This window comes from Tamandua tetradactyla, chromosome 6 (genome assembly GCF_023851605.1).
Source record: "Tamandua tetradactyla isolate mTamTet1 chromosome 6, mTamTet1.pri, whole genome shotgun sequence".
In the NCBI taxonomy this organism is placed as follows: Eukaryota; Metazoa; Chordata; class Mammalia; order Pilosa; family Myrmecophagidae; genus Tamandua; species Tamandua tetradactyla.
The window spans coordinates 113,491,208-113,511,308 of NC_135332.1; the positions used below are offsets into that span (position 1 = coordinate 113,491,208).

General features: G+C 37.3%; 1 protein-coding gene across 2 annotated transcripts in view; it reads right to left on the reverse strand.

The window, feature by feature from the left end:
• The window catches only part of SLCO5A1 (solute carrier organic anion transporter family member 5A1), a 169,898-nt gene that overhangs the window by 72,981 nt on the left and 76,816 nt on the right, over positions 1-20,101 (reverse strand). Inside the window, exons 3-4 of one of the 2 annotated variants that reach the window (XM_077166961.1) lie at positions 17,892-18,109; positions 5,572-5,736 (exon numbers count right to left, since the gene is read on the reverse strand). In XM_077166961.1, the coding sequence (XP_077023076.1) occupies positions 5,572-5,736; positions 17,892-18,109 (383 nt within the window). The remainder of the gene's footprint in view (positions 1-5,571; positions 5,737-17,891; positions 18,110-20,101) is intronic. The other variant, XM_077166962.1, reaches the window with a different exon arrangement.

Below are 20,101 nucleotides of genomic sequence, written 5' to 3' on the forward strand. Positions count from 1 at the left end.
ATGTGGTCCTGGGAAAATTAATTAATCTAAGGTGCTAGCACAGGAAGAAATGATAAAGTTCATTCCAGTCAATCTTTGTTTTCTAGATTAGAAAATTGAGAACTTAAAAAGAAAAATGGTTATGTCAAAAGTCACACAGTGGGTTAGTGGCATAAGGGCACAAACAACATTGAGCTTCTGTACCACTATAATTCAGGGGGCAGCTCTGAGGGGTAATCTCAGCAGGCCTGGAATTAGCTTGAGTGTCCTGCCGAATTAAAGACGCATGCCTGCAGGGCTGACTCGGGGCAAGGTAGGAAACACTGATGGACAGTGCAGCTTGGTAGCCAAAAGTCCAAGGAATTTCAGGGCACTTATACCAGCTGGTCAGGATCACTAATTGATAAAAGTGAGCATGATGATTTGCACCTGGTTTCCCTGCCCCCCCACCCTGCACCTGATATTGGTAAGACCCCCGGAGAGCTCTAATTTTGAGCAGGAATCAATGTGACCAGGAAAAATATTAAAAAATACAAAAATTAAAAAAAAATTTTTTAAAAATATTTTTTAAGTGTAGCCAAGACTCTATTTTGGGCTCTCGGACCCCTGGATGTTCCATGCACACATCAGCAATGCCTGATCCAAGAGAGAAAGGGGTCCTGCCCTTCAGAGGGAGACAAGTGGAATCCCGCCAGGCTGCTCAGATGGAGCCTGCTGGAGCCTGCCGGGAGCTGCTGTGCATAGACCCACTTAAGCGCCGTAACCACAGAACCTCTTTTCTCTGCCATAAACATAGATGGGGAAGCACTGTCATTTGGGGTTCTGTCTTCTTCGGTAACTGAACCCCATTTAATTGCCATTGTCATTGCTCTGGCTATTAATCTGCAACATCATAGGTGCTCAAATATTTAGGTTAACAAATCTAAGTACCCCACTTAATTGTCCACGTAAACTTCTACAAAAGTTTTCTCTAGTTCTTATTAGCACTAGAGAAAAACAAAATGTAATTCAGTGTAAAAAATACATCTCTCCGCATACACACAAGAAAAAAACAGTCTATTTCATCATTTAGGTCCATTTAATAGTTTCTATTCATCTCAAGATTGCTTAAAGTTAAGTAAGTGGGCGGATTCTAGTAGCTGCCACAGAATGTTGGTCTGTTAGTACCTTTGTCCCCTCTTTCAAAACACACTACATTTGAGGATGGTTTTTCTCTCAAGGTCAAACATCATCACTGTCCTCAGAAACGGCAAGTGACACTCAAGTATATTCATGACCTAGACTTTATTTATAGTTAAAACTCTAACTTCAACGTTAACAAGAAAATCTATGCATATATTTATAAAATTGGTACAAAATGGATTTTAAAATGGCTCTTATAAAATTAAAGGGTAATTAAGGTAAATTAATTTAATTTAAATTAGCAGGTGTTAACGCCCTCAGACCCGCGAAACTGAAACACATTCACATACCTCTTGTTTCTAAAGATGTGGCAATCCCCAAAGGCTACAAGTTTATTTCAGTGGCATTGCTTTGAATTTCATCAATAAAATCTCAAATTAGTGACTGAAGGCAGATGGCAAATCCCTGGTTAATTACCTAACAAAAATTGCAGTAATTTTTTCAAAGATCAGACACCCATCTAATTTCCCTTACTGTAAAAATAAACACCTTGATTATTCTACAGTGAAAAACTGAATAGCATTTTCCAAGCCTATTTCCTTACAAAGGTAAACTGATGCCTAACTCTCTACAATTCTGCACACTACAGGACCGGGTCCTGGGCAAGAAAAGGCGATGCTGAAAGACCACATGCTCTGAAAACTAATGTTCCTAACTGTGACTCGACTCAGAGTGCTTAGAAATAGAATCTTAAAACAGTCAGAATACTGTTTCTCTGGAAATTGTAAAAAAAAAAAAACTAAGTGGAAATGATGACAACAACATATACCTAATATTTCAATAAAAAAAATCACATAGCAACATTTATGTCCTCCAAGGTATACAAATCTCCAGCGTCCTCTAACACTTACCATCTGGGTGTCTTCAAGTCACTTAAACCTCTCTAAACTTTGTTTCCTCATCTGAGAAATGGGCATAATTAGTAATACCTGCCACACAGGCACTATTTGTTATGGATTAAATTATTTTATACACACAAAAAATGCTTAGAGAGCATAGCATACTGTCCACTCAATAAACGTCAGCAGTTGTTTAATTATTTTTATCACCATTATTATTACAGAGTTCCATCCCAAATCCATTCAAGCAGCACGACTTCAAATGTAAGGGGTTAACCATCATAACACTTTCCAATAACGTGTGGTTAAGTCACATTACGCGTTTAATTCTGTTCTTAGGAGCAAATCACTCTTCACCCCTTCGTTTGATCCTCTCAACGACACTGGCACACAGAGATGCATGGGAGCTAATGGCCTCACTTTACAAACTTCAGTTTTACCTGATGTTTAGGAAGATAAATTACTTGCCCAAAGTCATGCAGTTATTAAATAGCAGAGGTGGGATTCAAGCATGTGCTGTCTAACACCTCCTTCAGGGACTTTCCCATCATTTCAGGCTTTTCCAAAATGTCAGCTTCATAATCTTTCACATCAAGCAATAAATGTGGTCCCGGATGGTGCCCAGGAAAAGTGGGATGCAAGCAAAGATGCAGCTCTGCCCAGACAAGGGGGCCTCCCAATGTGATGGCGCTAGGGACCACGTGGTGCTAAAGCCCCCAGAAGAAAGCCTTAGGACCCCTTCTCATCTCTGTCCTAGAAAATGGACTGTTCTTCTCTGCCAGGACAAAGGCTTCTGCTGTTTCACCTTTGCTCAAGCTGGTCCTCCATAGCGACAGAGTGACTTTCCTCCAATTAGGCAAGTTCTACTTTTCCTTAAAAGCCATTTCCTCCATGAAACTCAACTCAAACACAACACCTCAGCCCTGGAAATAATCTCAGCAACCCAAATCATCAATTAACTTATTAAACAACTTTTTTTCTACACTTATTTCAGCAGCTTCTCTCTCTTCTTTGACCTAGATGCAACTTGAGGTCCTGGACCAATTCTTTATATTTTCTCTTCTACACAGAGAAAGCACCAGAAAAGCACATTGTGCCGAGCTGGTGTTGAATGAGGAGATGGGTGAAGGTGTGTCCTTAGATAAGTACATGGTAGAGGTAAAGCTCCATACAACATGACAAGAGCAATCGCTTAAGGAGGGCAAAGGCATTTATTCAAAAAACTTTAACTTGAAGGCTTTATCAGATTAAAAACTAAAGCTATTTTAAAATTCTCTTTCAGGTAAATTTCTTAAAATCTCCATTTCACTCTATATGTGTAGAAAGGGCTTCAGAAAGCAAAAGATCTCTAAGTAAGTCCTTGGGGGGGGGGGGGAATTCTATTCAATGAATAAGGATTAAATTGATAAATATTAAAAAAAAAAAAAAGCCAAGGAGAGTTTTAAAAAGAGTTATCACCTCTGTTTACTCTTTCTGTAATAAGGCAAGTGGATGGCCACTCTCTACTCTTAATATGGATATTCTGACTTATTATTTGCTATCTCTCTTATGAAAGAAGGGAAAAGTATATGAGATGGGAACAGAAAGCCTTATATCACAACATGGTAGACTGTCAAACAGTCTAAATTGCAATGACAAAAAAAAAAAAGCTGATGACAAAATCAGAATGGAATTGGCACTTTGTGAGATTGCTTCCTTCACCCTGAGGTTGGAGCACAGGATGAGGACGCTCTGTGACTTAGCCGCATTCACTCCTGCATCTCCCTCATCAAGTGGGTCACAGTCTGAGACTACCGCCTCAGCCACACAGCTATGGAAATCTGCACCCGAACACCCCAGGTCCAGCTGAACCCTTAGTAACTGACAGACAGGCTCAGTCCATATGCATTCAGTATGCACCAATTCCTACCCAGCCAGGCTCTGCAATGACACTGCCCTGGGATCCCTGGGGGTCGAAATGGCTCATCCACAGGGAAATGGCAGGATCTAAACCGTTTGGCTCCCTAGCCTGCCTGGAACAGAGGCAAGCAGAGTAGACCAGCTATGTTTCCTGGTGTGTGCCCTAAGGAACACGGTTCACGAGAGAGATGCCCTCCTAAAGAACTGGGTTTTGGAATCACATAAATTTGAGAAAGACTGTACTCTGAATCTTCCTTTGGGAATTTCACAGTGCATAGCGGCATAATAAAGATTACGAAGAGTCCTGCATTTATAATGCTTTGTTTAACTGAACAAATCCCAAATTCATCCATGAACTTTCTTTCCAGTGACACTTTTTAATGTTGAAACATAATTTGGGAAATTCCTGAGACCATTCTACATGTAACAGCTGTGTGGCATCAAACCTGGCCACAAGACAACCCTTGGCTCAACTAGCTGCCAGTTCAGGAATTGTTGGTCAACAAAGTGTCAATGTGAGAGTTAAACTAAATACAAAAGGTTCAGATTTTCTGACAATCAGACTATGAAACAATCAGGAAATTTTACATATGGAAAACATATTTTTTTTAAACCCAGATAGAAAAAAAGCATGTATTTTTTTATCACACTTACGAAGGGTCCACAGCAGTATATTCTTTATAAAAATATTTGCTATCATGGACCCACAAAACAATTATATACCTCTTTTTACATGCAAAGTGAAGTCGAGAACAGAAATATCTGATACCCAGATACTTCATGTCAACTTCTCTTTCTTATAAGGTTATTAAATTTCAGGTAATTCAAATTTAATGGTTTTGAATGTGGTATTGGAGGAGAAAGTGTGAGCCTGAATCTTCTGAAAAGTTACCGTAATTTTTCACTTAACTGTTTAAATACACTTTATTAATAAATTGGGCTTTTAGGAAGACACAGTCATTCGACCCACTTTGAAACCACTAAGGAAATGTCTAGAATATTATATGACATAATAAACAGAAAACTTTTCCAATATATGAAAAGTCATGTTCCCAAATTTGTAGGCATCCAACTCCAGTAGAAAAGAAGATTTGAGCACTAAGTACTATGGGTGTATGTATCAACTTCTCCTAAAAAAAGAATCAGTTTGCCCAGACATAAAACATCTTCTAAAGGGCAGTACGATGGTGGCTCAGTGGCAGAATTCTCGCTTGCCATGCCCAGGAGACCTGGGTTCAATTCCCGTACCTATCCGTGTGGAAAAAAAAAAAAAACTCCTAAAATAAAATTTCCTTTCTAACTTCCAGCATCTCTGCTAATTCCTGGTGCCATGGAACCAATCTATATTTCACACTACTTCCCCTTAAATTTAATATTTTATGACCTTTTAATGCCAACCCATGAAAAGGTCTATTCATATGTAAATTTTAATGTCATTGTCTTTTTCTTTTTTTTTTTAAGTAACAACCAAAATAATATATAATTATGCAAAGTTTCCCTTTTCCAAAACACAGTTGATACATGGTATTACAAAGTGAATCAAAGAGAACACATTCCAGGACTCCCTTCTCCTAAAATCTGGGGAGAACTTATTTAATCTTCTGTTCACTCATTCCATTTCAGTGGTCAAAAATGATCATGTTTTCAAGTAGCTCTAACGGTGGTGCCTTACCAGTATAGATGCTGGCATTGGAAGCAGGGATACCAAACTGTGACTCGATGAACTTGGGAATGAAGGTAATGAAAGCAGTTACAATGGCACTCTCAGCTGTGTATGACAAACTCACAAAAAGGAATGTCATGTTGCTTAAGATCCTGACAGCTGCTCTTGGTAGGTCTACAAAATGACAAAAATGACAAATGAATGTTATAAACAATGGATGGAAAATAAAATAAAATTGAATTGTTTTTGAAATGAATTGGAACTATTGCTATATTTGCCACAAGAGAATAAAAACAGAAAAATCTGATGACTGATTAGAAATCATCCCCTTTATTAAATAAATTTTCATAGTATTTTTTTCAATTTTCAACAAGGTTAAGAAAATTAAATAAAATATCCAAAATATATACTCGCACACACATAGCCTTACAAGCAGAACCCAAGGGATTCTATTTCAAAAACTGTTTCAAGGAGATTACTTGTATTTTCTCATTGATTAAAACAAACGTTATTCTCTGTTGAGACTCTGAAGTCTACTCGATGCGTAAAGTACCTGCAGTATAGCCCTATGTTACAATCTCTACTTTACCCAACTACCACTTCCTAAAGAAAATGCACTTCTGAGTCCACCTGACCCAGCTCCATGTTGCAGGAGCCCACAGCAAAGGAACTGATGCCTGATGTTGGACATCTGGTCTTCCAGCCTCATGAGGAAATATTAAATAATCACAGCTGAAAAGAGAACAGGGCTCAAGGCCAGCCAGGGCAGATACTCCCTCAGTACTTCAGATTGAGGAACAAGGAGAAGTTCTTTCCAAAGCAGAAGGATAGTCACAGAAGGGGCCAGAACAATTCCTGCCTGCTGCCTCTCAAGGACCGGAGAACAAACAGCCTTGGGAATGTAAAGTAAAAATCTCATTCTTGAGTACAGGTATTTATTTCACAAACCTTTCCAGACATGTTGCTTCCAGACATGTGCAAGAATTTTCATCGCAGCATTGTTTGTAATAACAAAATTTTGGGGGGGGGGACTAAATTTCCATTAATTTTTTAAACTATTAATAAATTATGGTACAGCCATATAATGTAATACTATGTGTAGTAGATAACAATGAAGTAATGCTGTATGTACTGGCATAGAAAAAACTCCAAGAAACATTGTTAAGAATAAAGCAAGCTGCAAAATTACATATATATGCATAATGCATCACATCTATATCATATATAAATCATACCTACAATAAATCATAAATAAAATCATATTTAGTTAAAAATCAAGCAAACCCATGCTGCATATTTACATATGGTAAAATACATGCATTCCAATAAATATAACACCAAACAGTTAAGGTTTAAACTCTGTGGATAGGACAAAGATTGGGAAAGACAGAAATAAAAGAGATTCTTGTGTATCTACTTCTGTATTTTTCTGCATTTTTACAATGTGAATTAACATTTGTGTAATTTTTACATCACTTCATAGAAAAGGTAAGATGTGCTAATTTTGACACATTTTAGAAATGGCATTTCAAAAAAAAATCAACAACTTTTTTAAAGCTATAATTCAGAGCTTCTAGTTTACTCAAAATTAAATATTAGAAAGTTAACTATTATCTATCATCATTTAAAATTTTTAAATTAATTTTAATGTAGTGTATCTTAAATTTTTTAAGCGTAAATGATCCATTTAAAAGATAAACTAAGATGTATACTTGAATTTTAACATGGATAAACTCATCTAAGAAAAGCATAATTAAAGTACTTCATAAAATTACCCAAACTTCTCTTGAGGCTGCAAATCAAGATTTCATATCCAGAATTTTTTAATTGAAAAATTAAGATTACTTATCAACTTTACTTTAAGAATCTTATTAAAGATTCAAATTAAGTTTGGTGTCTTAAAAGCCAATGTGTTTTAACTAGTTCCATGCCCCATCCCATATTATTGACAGCCCCTTTCCAACATGAAAAATTTAGAATGGGCATAGCCGAAATACCCCTAAAAAGTAGGAGAAAGATCAAAGGTGATGGTGGAGTTATACAGAGAAGGTAGGTTTAACAAATGAGTATGAATACTGAATCATTATAATGATTTTTCTTTTAGCCTTCAGTACCTTAGAGTAGCTAGAAATAAAAACCTAAAATTGTGGAATTAACCCATACCAAACTCTGAAATCTGTTCTACAACTAATTATTGCAATGTATTTTGAAATGTATTGCTTTTATGACATATGTTATTTAAAGAGAAGGAGGAATATAACAGAGAAGATAGGATTTAACAAATGAGTATGAGTGCTGAATCATTATATTGATATTTCTGTTGGTCTCCAGTGTCTTGGAGCAGCTAGAAGAAAAAACAAAAAAATCGTGGAACTGTAACCCATATCAAACTTCAAAATCTGTTCTACAACTACTTGTTAAAATGTACCTGGAAATTTATTGCTTTTTTTGTATATACATTTCACAATAAGAAAAAGTAATAAAAAGAAAAAGTCAATATGTCGAATCTAAAACATCTAGGAAAAAATTAAATCAATATTTTTTTCCAAGAAGACAACATATGTATCACATATCTTAAGAGATATTAGTTACTATCAAATTGTTTTTTCTTTCATACCCACTTGGTATAAAATTTTGAAGGTAATTACAAATATATGTGCTGGTTCTTGCTTCTCTTTCATTGAAAACAAAACAAACAAAACAAAACATCCTGCCACTATTTAAGAATAATTTAGTACATTTCAGACTTTCAACAATTTCAAGTTAGTTTCCTTCTTTCTTGCTCCTTCCCCTTTACTGGAGCTGAGCTTTAGCCTATATGTCCTACGGGAGTGGGGGCCACAATATCTAGCTGTGCTTTTGACTGCTGGGGCCAGGAATTTATTTACACACAGGAGGAATGAGCAGATAACTAAACACATTGAGTTTAAGGGGAGTTAGTTTTTAACTGCCAGAGAGGGAGTTATACATATAGAAAGAGGTGAGCTAGATGTTGGATTGGAAATGCAGTTATTGGTGTGACTCATGGTTTTGGAGAGATGATAGAGATAGGTGATAGAGAGAAGATAGAAAGATGATAGAGAGAGATGATAGAGAGAGAACTGATAACAAAGATCGATGACAGAAAGACATATTTTCTAGTTCTGTCTGCTGAGAAGATCAAGAAGTAAGAACACCCTGATAGCAATGAGCCTACCTAGTACCCAAATCTGAGTTTCTAAATGTCATTTTCCATTAAAAGGAACGAGGTATCCTTGCAGAAATGTCTAACTTCAGAGCTGGGGCAGAGAAAACATGAGCCTGGAAAATTTGAGCAAGAAGTAAATAAGTATTCAAAGAAAAGAATGCTGGGGACATGTCAAAAGGACACCAAAACCATCCCAAATGATGCCCAAAGGCCAAATCTGGGACAATCTGAGCACCAATTAACAACAATTATAGATTATAACCTATTAAGTAAAATGAGACTCTATTAGTCCATACTGATATAATAGATGACTAAATACATAAATGGGAGAAAAAGGAAGGCTCTACTCTACAGAATGAAAACTGCTGCATCTAGAATGAATGATGAGATTAGAAAAGCACCATTGGACAGCCATTATAGTAATAACTGATTCAGGCAAGCATCATCAATGGATGCTGAAACTGGCAAGCAAATGTTTAATGAGGAACAAGAGCCATACCTAGACTCAAAGTATTTCCCCATAAAATACTTATTAACTACTTATTGATTAACAATTACAACATACTTATTAACTTTAGAGTAGAGAAGCCTGGCAGGTACCATGTTATCTGAGTAATAAAAGTCAACCTAACTGGTAATCAACACTATGTGCCTCCTGCGACAATACACCGAGCACAGGATCATTTCTGCAGTATGCCTGCAAACATGAGTAAATTATAAAGAAACATGATCAAATTAAGGGACATTCTACAAAGTTACTGTTTTGTAGTTTTCAAAAATATCAAGGTCATGAAAGGCAAAGAACAATGAAGAACTGAACCAGGTTGAAGCAGATTAACACAACACCATATGCAACATAGGGTCCCGGATTGGGGCTTAGACTCATCAAGAGCATTACTGGGAAAACTGGCAAAACTTAAATGGAGTCTGTGGTTTACGAGGTGACTCGGGATCAATGTTCATTTACTGATTTTGATGGCTTCCCTGCTATCATGTTGGAAAGTTTTCTTGTCCTTCACACACTGAAGTATTAGGTGGCAGTAGAGCATCATGTCTATGACTTACTCTCAAAAGGTTCAAAAATGTTTATTAGGGATTCAGGGTGAAGGGTACATAGGAGCTCTGTATGTGGTTCTGCACCATAATGGAAATTCAATATTATCTCAAAAACACAAAATGTTAAACACAGAGTAAAGAAATGGTTAAATCTATAACTTGTAGGCAAAATGCCTAGTTTTTTTAAGTTGAGATATATATTTTAGAAGCATTTTTTGGTGCTATTTAAAACTGTCATAAAATCAAAGATGCAATAAAAAAGCAGGATGAAAGAGAAGATGAAGTAACAACATAAATTACCAATTTTTATCATTTAATGCTAAAGCTTTTACAAATTCTACCAGCAGGTCACACTGATACTAAAACCAGGAAATGCCTGAAACTGTAGTTAAAACAGGACTAAAATCCAATATAAAGCACCAAAATTCAAGAGAATGTGATATAAGGTGGACTATACTTAAAAATCACTTTTGAAAGAAGTATTAATATCATTGGTATATCCAAATGCTCTTTCCCAGAAGCTCATCAAGGGAAAAGCTGGACAAAAGAACAAATATTGTATGATCTCACTAATATGAAATAATTAGAATAAGCAAATCCATGTTGTTAGAAACAAAAATACAGTTTACCAAGGGCTGGAGTGGGGGTAGGAAATGGGGAGTTAATGCTTAATTGGGACAGAATTTCTGTTTGGGGTGATGGGAGAATTTGGTAATGGATGGTGGTGATAGTGGCACAACAAAGGTAATTTACAGCATTGGATTGTGGTTAAAAGGTGAAATTTGACGTTGTCTACATGTTACTATAATAAAATTTTAAAAACGATACAGGACTGTATAACAAAAAGTAAACTTTAATGTAAACTATGGGCTAATGTTGATAGTATAATTATACTGATACTGTTTCATCAAAATTGTAACAAAGGTACCACGCTAATGCTAAGTGTTAATAGGGAAAACTGTGGGGGAAGGTATATGGGAACCATACTTTTTTGCATGATTTTTCTGTAAACTTACCGCTTAGCCAACACAAAAAATAAAATAAAGAGCAGTGTCTGGGACCCCACCTGTCCATTTTGTGCACCTGGAGCAGGTGCTAAATCACACTTCAATCACAACAGGGCTACACCGTGGCCAATCTGATATGGTATCTCCCAGTGAGTTTACAAATTCTTAGAGTTTCAGAAAATCTGAGATACATGCTGTGAGGCAATTCTTGTGGAAGTGGTAAGGGACTGAGTTTTATGCCACGTTAATAAGAGACTGAAGCAGTCTCAGTAAGGAAGAGAACAAATCCACTCTTCTCCACAACCTCACAGAGGCGACCAAATGCAAGGCAACAGGTATCGATATGCTCGGAATTTTCTGACATCAGAAAAACACGCTCTAGCATGTATGAATGTGTCATGCTCATTCACAGAATACATCAGAAAGTACCTATTAGACTACGACTTTTGTTTGGAAAAGTAAGGTAGTAACTGAACCTCAGTTACACAGAACCTGAAAGGCCCAGTTCATCTTTTCAATGAGCAGAGGAAGACCCTATTGGGAACAGACTTCCTTTGGTGAGAAACGGTGCCCACTCTGGAGAGGGTCTCTGAGGGCCTGCTGTGCTGAAAGACCGCCTTCTGCAGCTTCTTTTGCCTACACTAAAGGGTGGCGGGTTGTTTTTTTTTTCAGGTGACCTGCTGTCCCAACATGAGCTGACCGGGCCTGCCAGGAAAGAAGGCTGGACCCACAGGTCCCATCTGTAGCAGCCCAGCAACCAAGGAGAGGCCGTGGCGCCCTTCTGCACAGAGAGAGATCCGCCAACCCCTTTACCCTTTAGCTCATTCCTTGTACGGAGTTTTAAACTTACAGATGGAGAACTGGTTGGTGAGTGTGCAGATGACCCGAGTAGCAAGACACGAGTGAGGAAAAGAAACTGAGCTCCAGGCCCAGGAGCTAGAGCTGAGTGAGCACAGTGGCCATGGCCAGGACTCTTGCTGTCTTCTGGGGAACCCTCATTACACCCCTCTCTCTGAGGTAGTCTGAACAGGTTTTGGTCCTTTACAACTGAAAATGTCTCTCTCTGAACTTCTGGTTGTTGTTCGGGACTAAAACGGACTGAAACCAATTTTTTTTTTTTTAATGATATAGTTGAAAAGGACATGCCGACCAGGAGAGAGAGAAGAAAGCCTGGCTGGCGGGAGCTCCGCCTCATGCGCACAAAGCCCTGTGAAATGTCAAACACATCCATCAAATCTTAGGATTAACGTCTCGTCCTAGAGAAAGCTGTCCACAGCCCCTCCCCTCCCGCCCCCGGGTGGACTCCTCCTCCCAGGTGTGATTACCTGCCTGTGTCTTCCAGGAGCCTGTGAGCGCTGTGATTCTCCAGCTCTAGCACGCATCTAGCCCAGGGCAGCCATTCAAAGCATATTTTCAGAATGTATCAATTTTATCAACATTCTCTACTTCATCACGGCAATAATTTATATTAAAACACGTGACAAAATAATGTCAAATCCAAAAATGCATCATTTCCTCCTGGGGAGCAGGTTAAGGATTAAGGAAGGATGAGCCATAAGATCCAGTTGGACTCAATGAAAACATAGAAAAATATAAAGGACCAACGGATGACCTTTTTTCAAGTAAAGCTCTTTAGAGCTAAAGAATCCTTAGTGGATTTAGATAAGATGATAAACGAAAAACTCCATTAAAGAAAAATGCAAATGTCAACAGGAAAGGAGGTACTTTTTGTGCCGAATTTTTCAGATAAATAAGTAAGTACCTTCTTAAACAATAAAGCTTTAATATTTTGATGGGTTTACTGGTACTTCTAGAGAATCCACAGCATAATGTGACATTTTCTTCAAGATTCAGGATCATAATTATGAATAAATTCTATGTGCCAATTAGTTTTAGTATATTTATAAACATATTTATTTTTCTCTCTTTTTGGGGGCAGGGGTTTGCAGTAAAATTCCTTCCCCATTATGTGTTCTTGGTGTGTTTGCTTTCAACTGCCGACATTCTGCTTCCATATCAACTCCTCTGTTAATCTCCTTAAAATGCCCTTCCAAAAGTAAATATAAGCTTCAGTTTTGTTCTTTTGACTTTTTTTTAAATTTAAACTGGTGATTGAATGAAGAGTGATGTTTATTATTCAAAATACATTTATGATGATGATGATGATGATGAAGCAGTGGACTAAATTTTAATATCTGGAAACTTAAATGTATGCCCAAGTATAAATTATAACCATTGAGAACCAAATAAACAAATTGGCTGCTCTTAATACTTTCAATAATTTTTTTTGACACAGGTTTAGGATCTAGCATCTCCTCTTGTGAAAACAAAAACAAAAGCATCTATATGAGGTTCAGCTGTCCCTTCAGTTTATTTTTCTTATATTTAAATTCAAGTGAGTTTAAGCATTTATATTTGGGAATGGGACTAAAAGTAGCTTTTAATTTCTTCTTTATATTTTTATGTACTTTCTAAATTTTCTACCATGAACAGATTCTTTATAAAAAACAAAAACCTGTAATTTTTAAAGGACACGGACAGCATGCCCCAAATGTTTTGCTACGGCTCTAAGTGTGGCACTACCCTACCTGTATCTTCATAAGCAAATAGCATTTTGACACTACTTACCCAGAGCAAACTATTTTTATCCAGGTCTTTCCATAAGGAGCAAAACCAAATTTGCTCATCATGTGTAATGTGGCCAACAGAGGACCTAAGTGACCCCATCCTCGGTTTAAGCCAAAGGACCCCAGAGATTCACAAGTCCAGTATGCAATACAGCCACAGGCTGCACGAAGCCCTGAGCCCTTTACCTACAAACAATTGGACCAAATGGTAGTCTTCAGGGCCCCAAATACCTCTTTAGTGGGTTATTGGCCAAAATACTAACCTGCTTGTTAAAATCTAGCATGGAGCATTTTTACATCTCTTTCTAAATAGATTCTACTCTGATGAGTAATCCCACAGTTATTTTGTACCCAGCATAAAGAAAATGTTTTCTTTTTTTAGGATTCTTTGCCAGGACTGTCACCATTTACTTTTCCCTTGTTTTGTTTGTTAGGTTTTTGGGGGGACATGGTCTGGGAATCGAACCCGGGTCTCCCACATGGAAGGCGAGCATTCTCCCACTGAACCACCGTGCACCCTTTTTACCATTTACTTTTTACCTCATAAGCTCTAAGTCTAAATCCAAAGTTTTCACTTACCACAAGGGCATATGACCATAATACAAAGGGAAAACAGAAATGAAAATAAAGAATAAACACAGAGAAAATATAGACTAGACCCCTAAAATCAGGGAAAAGAAATAATGGCCACAAGACTCTCACAGTGCTTCAAATTTGTCTTGGAGTTTCCTGGCCACCAAAGTAAAAAGCTATAAAAACGTCATAATAAGAAACATACTTTCTTTACATAAAGCAAAGCTTTTCCTATGTTTTAAAGCAGTGGTTCTCAAAATATGAACCAACACTATCAGTACATCCAGAGAATTTGTTAAATACTCAAATCCTCAACCTTACTCTAATGCATCAGAGACTGGAGCTGGGACCAGTAAACTGAGTACTAACCACCCCTCCAGCTGAGTCTAACGTAGGCTAAGTTCAAGAATCACTGTTCTAGATGATTTAAAAAAAACAAAAACAAAAAGTAAATAAAAGGGGGAGGGGGAGTTTGGGATGTTTTGGGTATTCTTTTTACTTTTATTCTTTTTTTTTGAGGGAGTGATGAAATGTTCAAAGATCTATTGTGGTGATGAATGCACAGCTCTATGCTGATAGATCAACCACTGATTGTACAATTTCGACGATACATATATCTCAATAAAATTGCATTAAAAAAAAAAAAAAGACCCAATTGGAATGAGGCAGAAATTCTGGACAATAATCCAGGACTTTACCCAAGGCAGTCAAAAAGGCCATTTGTCTTCAGCCCTCATATATGTAAGGAAATTAAAATTGAGCTTATCAATGATACAGCTAATAGGTTTTATATATTCACTAGCCATACTTATGCGTTAAAAGTGTAAATTTGTTTACAATACATTTACAAAGAGCATCCAAAAAAAAAAAACAACAAAAGAGTCACTATCCTAAAGCCATGTCTTTCAGAGAGCTTTATATTAATGGCACTGAACAACCTTGCTAAAGGCAAGTATAGGGAATTCAGGTAACAAATTCCAATAAAAGCAGTTAGCATCAACAAAGTGCAGTTCAGCAGAGGCCAAACCCAAGAAGGCTCAGATAGCACAGCCCAGGCATGTTGCTTTCAGTGATCCCGACTTGGTGAGTCCAGGATTGGCCCTAACATTTCCGATGATGTATTCACTTTGAAATACCTAACAAAGGGCCACCTTACAACGGTCCTGGATGTTCTTAGGCAACCCAAGCTCAGAATTGATTCCTTCTGCCCCTCTCAACTAGTTCCTGAGGTTATGTGAGGTTGAAGCCCCTAAATTATTTGAGGACCTTCCTCCCCATCATTTGTCTACCAGTTGCAACATTCTAGAGATATTACCTCTTTGCTCCCTCCTGTTATTCAGTAATTCAGTCATTCACTATTTAAGAATCTCCTTACATGGTGGAAAGACAGCAGGGAAGCTAACGGATGAAAAAAAATTCTGCCTTCATGGAGACTGCTTTCTCAGTGGGGAGATGATAAATAAGTAAAATGCACTGTATGTGTGGTGGTTTGAAGCTGTGAGTACCCCAGAAAAACATTTTTTAAATCTAATCCATTCCTGTGGGTGTGAACCCATTGTGAGTAAGACATTTTGATGAAGCTATTTCTGTTAAGGTATGGGCCAGCCCAACCAGGATGGGTCTTCATCCTGTTACTGGAGTCCTTTAAAGCAGAATGAAATTCAAAAAGAAAGAAAATTCACAGGAAGATGCTAAACTTTAAAAGAACCTGGAAGAGAAGCCAACATGTGCCTTGCCAGGTAACAAGTTAAGGACCAAAGATTGGCAGCAGCCAGCCCCAGAATGCCACAGTTTTCGGGAAGAAAGCATCGCCTTAATGACACTTCAGACTTTTCCCCTGCCTCAAACCATGAGCAAATAAATTCTGTGATAACGTTTATCACATTTGAACCTAAGTGAGAGTTACCCTAGAAGCAGACACTGAGACAAGAACTCAAGATCAAGTACTGTATTTGGAAAGTACGAGCAACACTAGACAGGGGTGTGGGTGTGGTGTTGGGAAGAGAGCACAGCCTACAAAGAAACCATAAACAACCTCAAAATTTCCACACCTGAGAGTTAAGGAAGCTGAGGCATTTATCAATCTCCCTTAAGATCGCTGGGGTAGAGAGGAGGCCAGGGGCCATTAACCCCTTGGTATGTCAGGTCTGTGTCAGGCAGCAGCCAAGCAGCTTTCCAAGGCTTTGGAGAAAACCTCAGGCAAAAGATTCAGGTACTGAAAGTTAGCAGGTCTCTACCTGAGAAGCAGTAAGGTTCCAGAGATATGGATGGGGCACTGGTAGCCTGGATTTACACTGCATCCACAAAAAGAACAAACCCCATCCCTATTAGCATTTGTAAGTACTGTTGAGACTCGATTTCAATCTTATCTCCCCCCTTTCTCTATCATTCAACAGATTATATATTTTATATTTATGTCATCTACTCCTAAGATATAAAATACACAATTTTACCTTACCTATGTCTATTTCTCCCCTTGAATCTCCTTTATATACTTCATCAATAAAACTAAGGCTGTACATCTATTCTTGTGTTCCAAAATTCTTTAACATCAATCTTGCTTTCAATTGTGTTGTTAAAATAATCACTCCTTTGGTTATAGCCAGAATGGCCCATAATACAGCCACGAGAACAATGGGTTTGCCCGCACAGTAAGAGCTCAAGCTAAAATAGCATCCAGCTCATCCTTAATGCTAACAGAGAATACAGAGTAAGTTGGGGAGTTTCCAAAGTACACATTATCACAAAATAACTGGAAGGAGGGCAAGCCAAATCTAAAAATAACTGAAAAATGTTTTCAATGAACTATCGCTTTACATTCTTTAAGCAAATGTCGTCTTTAGTATTGACACAATCCGGCTATTCACATCCTCAGGCTGTCAGGATGATACACAATACATTAGTAACATAATTCTAGGCCTCAAAGTTTCCTTTTTGCCTTTACTGTGTATACAAAGGGAGATTATAATTCTACCTAAAACAACCTTAACTGATGTAAGCATTTCATACATTGTTATTGATAGTGTCACTGATTATTACAATTCATAATGTAATTGATCATTACAATTTATAACTTAATTAAAATCAAGAAATAGGACTGAAAGAAAAAGGAGTGTAGCATTATAGATCTCTTGGACTAAACGCATTAATTGCTACTATATCATACTGGACAATGAACAAAGATTGGTTAAGATTAATTTAAACTATTTTGGTTTTATATTGCCTAATGGAGCTTTAATAACTTAGAAATGAGAAAAACAGCCAGTACACCACTGAAACCTCCTGGACTTTTTTACATTGGGTTTTGGTAGCTCATCTGGTATCAGTCACCTTTTTCTACTAGGCACTTACACAGAGTCATGGTTGAATAAGCCCCGTCTCTAGTGGTAGGTTTTATACTTGTATAAGCATCAGGCCACACTATCAAATCTACTGTTTCCCTGAAAGAAATCATCATTATACAAAACAAGACATATTTTAAAAATTAGTCATCTCTAGTGACTTATAGTAGATGAAATACATAAGCATCTATATCTTTATGATCTAAATCAGTGCTTCTCATACAATCTGTGATGAAGGATCACTTTTTTATTAGTATTTCCGATCAGTCATGTACTGATTCTTTTGCAAAATTCATTAAACATGAATTACTAGAAAATGAAAAATATTTTAAACATGCATAAATAATTACAGATTTTTTATTACAGATCCGACAAACATAAAATTATTCTGCCAAATTTCTAAATAAGTTTCCCCACACTTACTCTCAGTTTTGGTACTTATCTCTCCACAGACCAATAACAAAAAATTGGTGGACAGCAGTTTGAGTAGCACTGATCTAAAGTATCATGCACGTGGATATTTTAAAATGTACTTTACCTTTGACATTCTTTCCAAAACTTATAGAAGAAACTTTTTTGTCCACTTGTTCACTATTATTTGATTTCTCTTTCATGACGTCATCATCACTGGCAACATCAACAGAAAATTTTTTCTTTTTCTTTTTCTTGTGCCGAGGAGGAAGCTTTTTTGGAAAAGTAAACATTGGGAATATCACAAGAAACATTGCAATGGCACAAAGGAGGAATCCACTCCACCTAAAAAATTGGGAAATGTGAATAGCATTTATGGTTTTTGTATTGCGAGTGATAACAAATTAGCAAAACGGGGGTTTAGAGATAAAAGCCTCTGGAAAAAATGTTTTATCTTTATCAACTGTAAAGCAGTAGGAAGCTGGATAGATTACAAAAATAAAGGGATTGTTTTTTTCTGTAGTATATATGAGAAAACTACCCCTCCCAAATTATACTCATATTATGATGGTTATAATCAGCATCCTGATTAAAATTTCCCTCAGTTCAACAAGAACTTGGGAACACCTAGGTGTTAATTCAGCCCTGTTACAGTGTGCATTTTATAATAAATCACTAAATCGTAGATTTAATAGAAAAACAAAATAGACTATAGCATACAGCATAGTGCAACACAGACCAGCATAGATGTATTTTCCTTAGAAGAAAACCACGGACATCTCATGTGACATATATTTTAAGTTACTGATGGTGTACAAATATTTTACTTCAAGGCCTTAAGAACATGTTGACTCTCCCATACATTGCCGTCACAATGCTTAACACACAATAAGGGCTACCAAAGAAATTTAGACTTGATTCTTGCCTTCAAGAACGTAGAATCTTCGAGAAATGCAGGGGTATATAATTAAGTACTAGATCATGTGGCATGTATTATGAATGTCATGAAAGTTCAGAGGGGGGAAATCAATAAAATCAATCAAAGCAATCCAAAAGCTTTCTAGCAGAAGTAGACCCTGAGCTTTGCAGAATTAGGATTATGTCTTTAAATTCATCTGAAGTCACCACGCTGCAGACAACCAGGGATGAAGACAGAACAGAACTCAGATTCTAGCCTTATATTAGAGCCATGTGTTGAGGCCTTCAGTTTATTGCCTCAACAACTCCCAATGAGACAATTTCTCAGTCCCCTTTCAACCCTTTTTTAGCAAGCTTCTGTCCTCTAAATGTTCAAATTCATAAATGCTCAGACTTGGTCCTCTGTATCAACATGTTCTCGTTAGCTGTATCGGGAATGCTAGTAGCATCCTAAGCGTTAATGTTGATTTCAACCCAGTAAGAATATAGAGCAAAGGCAAAGTGACAATTCACTTAAAAAATAAGGTGTTTCTATTTAAAATGCTTTAGCAGTTATCAGCTGCTCAAGTCATAGGTTAGTTGAGAGAATGAGCCCCCAAATCAGTCATTAATCACCCAAGGCACTATTTTGAAAGATATTTAAAGTTATATCAGATAAAGATTTTAAAATAATCGGGAAAGACTTCCTTGAGAAGATGACTCAGAGAAGACTTCTAGCAATCTTTATTTAGAAAATAATAAAAAATTCAGTGTCTGACACATGTACTTGATAAATCTGCTGAATAAATGAATGAAATGACATAGTTTGTGTGTGTGTGTTTTTAAAGAGGTGCATCCGTCCTGTAGGGAACAAAGCTATTATAATATCTGGGACCTTTAGTGCTTGACAGTCTTGCCATGAACATCTACCTCTCTTGAATCACTCCCTGACAAACTTCATTTGAGTCCCCTGCACTCCCTTCAGCTCCCCAAGCATCTCATGCTCACTCCAGAAGAGGCCAGGCAACGTAACGGAGGGGACAACTGTTCATGGGCTCTGGCTTCAGCCAGACCTGGCTTTTTATCATTCTTTGCCACTCAGTAGCTATCTATCTCTGGGAAAATTATTTCACTTTTCTGAACTGACCTTCTCCTCTGAAAGTGGAAGTAATTTTGAAGCGAGTCACCATCAAAGCTAAGACAATGCATATCATGTGCATGATAAAATACCAGTCCCCAAATCCACACTTAAGTAGTAGTTGCTAATTCTGGTTTTCGGTTTTGTTTTCATAGAGATTTGCACTCAGACTCCCCTGCAAATGCCACTAACTTACAATCATATGCAACCTAAAAGATATGCTTATAATAGCCCAAAGCGAGAATAACAGAAACAAGGGAAGACTTACAGCAGATAAGCAAAAATAACATAAAATCCAAGGG